General features: G+C 39.1%; 1 protein-coding gene across 6 annotated transcripts in view; it reads right to left on the bottom strand.

Moving 5' to 3' along the window:
* The window catches only part of EPB41L5 (erythrocyte membrane protein band 4.1 like 5), a 163,546-nt gene that overhangs the window by 90,265 nt on the left and 66,334 nt on the right, over window positions 1-6,947 (bottom strand). For 5 of the 6 annotated variants that reach the window (XM_015567784.1, XM_006769675.2, XM_006769676.2 and 2 more), the window contains exons 11-13: window positions 5,039-5,208; window positions 3,920-4,026; window positions 2,856-2,883 (exon numbers count right to left, since the gene is read on the bottom strand). In XM_015567784.1, coding sequence (XP_015423270.1) covers window positions 2,856-2,883; window positions 3,920-4,026; window positions 5,039-5,208 — 305 coding nt within the window. The remainder of the gene's footprint in view (window positions 1-2,855; window positions 2,884-3,919; window positions 4,027-5,038; window positions 5,209-6,947) is intronic. The other variant, XM_006769677.2, reaches the window with a different exon arrangement.

The raw sequence follows: 6,947 nt of genomic DNA, 5'->3' as shown, positions 1-6,947 counted from the left end.
AATGGTTAGAGGGTCTGCCTGGGCATCAAAGGGTTGCAGGTTGGATTTCCGATCAAGGGCATGTACCAGGGTTTCAGGTTATTCCCAATGTGTTAGTCCCAGGTTAGACAACCACTCAATGTGTCTCTCCCACATCAATGATTCTCTTTTTCTCCCCCTTCCCTCCCTTCCATTCTCTTTAAAAAATCAATGGAAAAAATATCCTCGGGTGAGGATTAACAACAACAACAAAAAGATTGGAAAATTTAGGAAAATGTGGAAATCAAGCAACACCTCTCAAGAAACCACGGAACAAAGAAGAAATCACAACAGAAATATAAAATAATTTGGGATAAATAAAAATGAAAATATTACATACCAAAATGTATGGAATGTGATTGAAGCAGTGCTTATAGGAAAATTTATACCTATAAATGTTATATTAAAAATGAATAAAGCCAAAACCGGTTTGGCTCAGTGGATAGAGCGTCAGCCTGCGGACTGAAGGGTCCCGGGTTCGATTCCGGTCAAGGGCATGTACCTTGGTTGCGGGCATATCCCCAGTGGGAGATGTGCAGGAGGCAGCTGATCGATGTTTCTAACTCTCTATCTCTCTCCCTTCCTCTCTATGCCACTGTTTGTGTTTTCGATCCCCAATCAGGGCACACACAGGAAGCAACGGAGCCCTGGCTGGTGCGGCTCAGTTGGTTGAGCGTCATCTTGCGCATTGAAAGGTCACCGATTCCTTTCCAGGTTGAGGCACATACATGCCCAGGTTTCAGGCTCAATTCCCAGCTGGGGTATGTAGTGTCTCTCTCACATAGGTATTTCTCTCTCTCTCTCTCTCTCTCTCTCTCTCTCTCTGCCTCCCCCTCCCTTCCATTCACTCTAAAAATCAATAGAAAAATATCTTCAGATGAGGATTAACCAAACAAACAAAAAACATAGTAATAAAGATCTCATATCAAAAATCTAATCATCTACCTTTAAGATGCTAGAAAAAGGGAAGCAAATTAAACCTAAAGCAAGCAGAGGAAATGAAATAATCTATCAGAGTAAAAAATTATAAAATAGCCCTAGCCGGTTTGGCGTCGGACTGCAGACTGAAGGGTTCCGGGTTTGATTCCCGCAAAGGGCACATGCCTGGGTTGCAGGCTCAAACCCCAGTGGGGGGTGTGCAGGAGGCAGCTGATCAATGATTCTCTCTCATCACTGATGTTTCTCTCTCTCTCTCCCTCTCCCTTCCCCTCTGACATCAATAAAGAAATATATATTTTTTTAAAAATTACAAAATAGAGAAAAATTGATGAAACCAAAAGCTGTTCTTTGAAAAGGCCAACAAAACTGACAAACTTGTCCTGGTAGTTGTGACTCAGTGGTTAGAGCATTGGCCCACACAACAAAAGGGTGGGGGTTTGATTCCCAGTCAGAGCATATACCTAGGTTTCAGGTTCGATCCCCAGTTGGAGCATGTATGGAGGCAACCGATCGATACTTCTCTCTCTCTAAAAATCAAGAAAAACATATCCTCAGATAAGGATTTAAAAAACGGAATAAGCCGAATCCGGTTTGGCTCAGTGGTTAGAGCGTCGGCCTGCGGACTGAAGGGTCCCAGGTTCGATTCCGGTCAAGGGCATGTACCTGGGTTGCGGGCACATCCCCAGTAGGAGATGTGCAGGAGGCAGCTGATCGATGTATCTCTCTCATCGATGTTTCTAACTCCCTCTCTCTCTCCTTTCCTTTCTGTAAAAAATCAATAAAATATATTAAAAAAAAAAAACGGAATAATGGGGCATCACTACCAGCCTTCCTATATAATAAAAGCCTAATATACAAATTGTCCGAACTGCGGAATGACCAGTGGAACAACTGGTCGCTATGATGCACACTGACCACTAGGGGGCAGACGCTTAATACAGAAGCTGCTCCCAGCCCGCAGGCCCCATCACCCTGCCGGTCGCCCCACAGATTAGTCCTGATAGCTGGCCAGGCCTAGGGACCCTTCCTATGCATGAATTTCGTGCACCGGGCTTCTAGTATAATAATAATAAAAAAAAAAAGGCAAAGGGAATGATATGAACAACTGTAAGCCATTAACTGCATAACTTAAATGAAATGGAAAAATTCTAGATAAACACAAACTTCAAACTGACTGAAAATGAAATCTGAATAGACTGATAACAAAAGATTGAATTAGAATTTTAAAACTTCACACAAAGAAAAAAATCCAGGCAAGATGGCTTTAATAGTGAATTCTATCATACAATTTGAGCCTTGGCTAGTGTGGCTTAGTCCCATGACCCTCAATGCCAATTCTTACAAACTCTTTCCAAAAAAACAAAAGAGAAGGAAACATTTCCCAGCTCAATTCGGTGAAGCAAGATACCTGATACCAAAAACAGGTGAAGACATTACAAGAAAACTACAGACCTATATCTTAGATGAATATAGACACACAACTCCACAACAAAATATTAGTGAACCAAATACAGCAATATGTAATATAAAGGATTATACACCATGACAAAATGAAATTTATCCCACAAATAAAATTAATTGCTTATCTGCAAATCAACCTTTCTTCGAATGCATTGTGTGCAAGGACCATAATTTATTCATCTTTAAATCCTCAGTCACCTGCCAATAACTAATGTATGTCATTCTCATTATAAATAGCACATCCACACCCACCCCACTTTTTATTTCTTTAAACTGCGTTCATTTATTTTTTGTGTCTGGCATTATGTGTCTTTTTCAAATGCTTAGTGACAACTTAACACTTTGATATATCTTCAAAATACTTGTTCAATTAATGATAGCAACTACATAAATTTTAAAATTCTATGTCAATTCCTAAGATGCAAGACATTACCCACCTGAGTTCTTCAGGTTTTGCTGTACCTGCTGACAGAATTAAAAAAAAAAAAAAGTCCCATTAGTTTGTTCTTAATGGTAAACTGCATCACTGTTCATAAAAGCAAGTCTGGACTAAATGTTTTGTAAGCCATGTTTCCCAACCATAGATTTAAAAACCTTCATTTCACATCATTAAAGTCAATATGAAAATTACTTCCATTTTTTAAATAAAAAAAATAAGCGTATATCTCTTCTTTTAAAACAAAACCATCAGCAAGTCTTCTAGAGTGAGCTGAGTGACAATGGAGCATTGTCAGTTCAAAATAACAGGTAACTTTGTTTAAAACTGGGGATCAAGCCCACAACCTAGGCATGTGCCCTGACCAGGAATTAAATCAGAACCTCTCAGTGCATGGGATAATGCTCAACTAACTAAGCCACACTAGCCAAGGCTCACTCTGTATCTTAATACAAACTTAGATTTGAAACCAAACACAAGTTTTAGTTTCTTTGTCAAAGTAAATCATGCTTGTTATTATATAATTAAAGTAATTTACTGGAAGTAACATTTATGAATTTGCAAATGTCTATGATAAATATACAGTGATTAAATTTATTATCTAATAACTGTTATTTCACAGAGTCCTTAATAATATTATAATACCATATAACATAATCTTTACTTAAAATTGATTCATCACTTATCAATGTTTTTAAAAGTTCCTATGAGGATTTTAAACATTATTATGAGTGAGATCTAAAAGACAAAAAGAGAAGAAAAATGTTTTTCTACAGAATAACTAAAATAGTTAATACGAACAAAAAAATGAACACAAACTTGGTATGGTGTTTAAATTGGGATTATCATAAAATATAATCTCAGCAACCATGTAGGCTTTTTCCCTTTGCATTTTATTTTATTAAATTGATTATGCCTGAATCAAATTCAATAAATGAAGAGTACTTTAGTTGACTTGAACAAACTTAAGAGTCAGACAACATCCTCTCAAGTAAACAATACCAGTACCAGCAACATGATAAAGTGACAAGAAAGAACAGTCCTTTGAAACAGGGCTGCATTCACCTTGCATCTGTAGAGTTCGTCGAGAATATCGTTTGCTGGGCCTTCTTTCAAAGGATGTTGATCTTCTTGCTTTATTGGTTTTGGTGGTCTGATACTCAGTTTTCCCACTAAAATAAGTAAGATAATAACAGGAACAAGAGACTTCAAGACCTACAGTAATCAGACACATAAGTGGGAGAAAGTCTACACTGGGATTCTTCTTTAAACACCCTGAATCTCATCCTGAGGGAAGTGCTGCTAGTAATAGTCTTGATGTCTCCCTTCATGACATCATTCTTTCACTCTTAGGTTTGTGTAAAATATGCAACACAAAAATTAAACATAATTTTTTCTTAAGCATGCGCATCACCTAAGAACATACTAAAAAGTTAGATATCTGTGCTTTTATGGAACTCCCTTCTCCTCCCAATTCATACTCTTCAATGCAAACTGTGCAATTAACTCAAGATTTTTTCTAATTGCAATATAGTTTTCAGAATAATTTTCCAGAAATATTTAAACTATTGTCCCACTGTCCTTGACTTCCTTTTAAATGGTTAAGAAAATGCCTCCCACTTTTAATATAGATAGAAAAGAATGAATCTCAAAAATTATCTTGCCACATTATTTACATTTCCTCTTTAAAACCATACTGATTGATTCTCATGGTATGTTGAAAACTCACAATTAATAATATACTCTCAGGTAAACCAAACTATTCCTACTTACAACCAACAAACAAGGAGTCTAGAATAATAATGGCATTTCAGGTTTATAAAGGGTGAGAAATGTTATCCAAATTAATTTCCCACTCAGCACAGGATACCTTTTCTCTATATGATATTCAGTTGTTGGATGAAGACACCTTAAAACTCTTATATGGATTTAAACTGGAGGCTAATCAAGATATAAAGTAAAGGTCAACAGGGATATAAAATCCATGTCAGCATTATAATGTTTCCTATCAATTTTGGAAATTTAACAACATAATTTCCTGTCTTCTATTTTGGCCAATCGAAAACACTGGCAAGCCACTTGATTTCTCTGTGCCCTAGTTACCACATCTATAAAATGAGGGGTTGGCCTGTTTTGGCCTCTATGAAAGAATGAAAGATATAGCAGAAAGCTATTAACATCAACCTATATCTAAATCGTGATCCTAGTCGGATAAATCCTGATCGCTGAGAACCCTTTTGCACAGGGCCTCGGAGGCGGAAGAAGGCATGGTGCTCCACAGCACATTTCCATAAATGCTTGCACGCCTTTGGATGGTCCAGTCTAAAGACAAAGGTGTGTTCCTGCTCTTTGCCCTGAAAAACAAAAGGATGCAAAGAGAGGTAATTATTAGGTCAGACATTCCTATCCCGTTACTCAGCTACAAATGCAACCCCAGCAATACCAAGAATCAATAAAACATCTCGCTTGCTCTCTGAAAGTCAAGAAGCTCTTCATAGCCACCTATATAAAAAGGAAGAGCTGAAATCATTTTCGCAGCCAAAATAAAATTATTCCTAAAAAGGTTCTCTCTACCTATATGACCTCATTTCTCAGAGATACATAAAATGAGGGTTTATCTGCCATATTTTGGTATAAATACATAATAATTTAAGGACAACATCTGGTACTATTTACCAACAGACTTAAAAATGTCCACATTCTTTGTTACTATAACCATTCTCACAAGAATCCTATATAATCCTATATAATAAAAGCCTAATATGCTAAGTGTCCGGTAGTCCATTCAACCAAAGTGGAATATGCTAATGATATGATAAGGCCACTCAACTGCTTGCTATGATGTGAACTGACCACCAGGGAGCAGAGTGTCAACTAGTCAACCAGTCGCTATGACGTGCAGTGACCAACAGGGGACAGATGCTCTGACCAGTAGGTTAGCTTGCTGCTGGGGTCTGGCTGATTGGAACTGAGTGAGATGGGTTGGACATGCCCTGGAGCCCTCCCGCACCCCCTCCCCAGCTGGCCAACCTCCCATGTCCCTCCCTGGCCCCAATCATACACCAGTGGGACCGCTCGGCCCAGCCTGCACCCTCTCGCAGTCTGGGACCCCTCGGGGCATGTTGAAGAGCTGGTTTAGGCCTGACGGCAGAACAACCAGTCACTATGACGACACTGACCACCAGGGAGCAGATGCTCAATGCAGGAGCTGCCCCCTAGTGGTCAGTGCGCTCCCACAAGGGGAGTTCTGCTCAGCCACAAGCCAGGCTGATGGCTGCCAGGTTTACAGCTGTCGAGCGTAGTGGCAGTGGTGGGAGCCTCTCCTGCCTCCATGGCATTGCTAATGATGTCTGAGGGTTCCCGGTCTGAGAGAGGATGCAGGCCATGCTGAGGGACACCCTCCCTTCCCCCAGTGCATAAATTTCATGCACCAGGCCTCTAGTCTAATGATAATAGTTAACATTCTTAGGCACTTTCCTAAGAATTTCATATGAATTACCTCAATGAGCAGATACTATCATTTGGCCCATTTCACAGATAAAGAAACTAAGACTCAAGAAATTAAGCCCAAGGTCACAAAGCTAGTTGCGAGAGAAAACCAGAATTTCAACCTCTCCGTTCAGGCTCCAGAGCCTGTGCTTGTAATATCTAAACTATGTTTCTCCAGATTACCTAAACAAAAAATTTGTACCCAAAGATTTTCTTCAGTCTCATTTATAATAGTAAAAACTGGCACACGTAAAAAAAACCCAACTCCAAAATAAAAGAAATAATCAAGTAAATACTGGTATATTTAAAAATGATACAACCCTAGCCTAATAGGCTCAGTGGATAAAGCATCAGCCTATGAACCAAAGGGTCTCCGGTTCAATTCCGTTCAAGGGCACATACCTCGGTTGCTGGTTTCTCCCTGGCCTGGACCCTCGTAGGGGCTCGTGCAGGAGGCAAACCAATCGATGTGTTTCTCTCACATCGATATTTCTCTCTATCTTTCCCTCTTTCTCCCACTCTCTCTAAAAATCAATGGAAAAAATATCCTCAGGTGAGGATTAAAAAAAAAAGGAAAAACACTACACAAAGATAAATAATGAAT

The sequence above is a fragment of the Myotis davidii genome, unplaced genomic scaffold, assembly GCF_000327345.1.
Source record: "Myotis davidii unplaced genomic scaffold, ASM32734v1 scaffold3, whole genome shotgun sequence".
In the NCBI taxonomy this organism is placed as follows: Eukaryota; Metazoa; Chordata; class Mammalia; order Chiroptera; family Vespertilionidae; genus Myotis; species Myotis davidii.
Note: the sequence above shows the minus strand (reverse complement) of the source record. Positions and strands in the feature narration are given on the sequence as shown.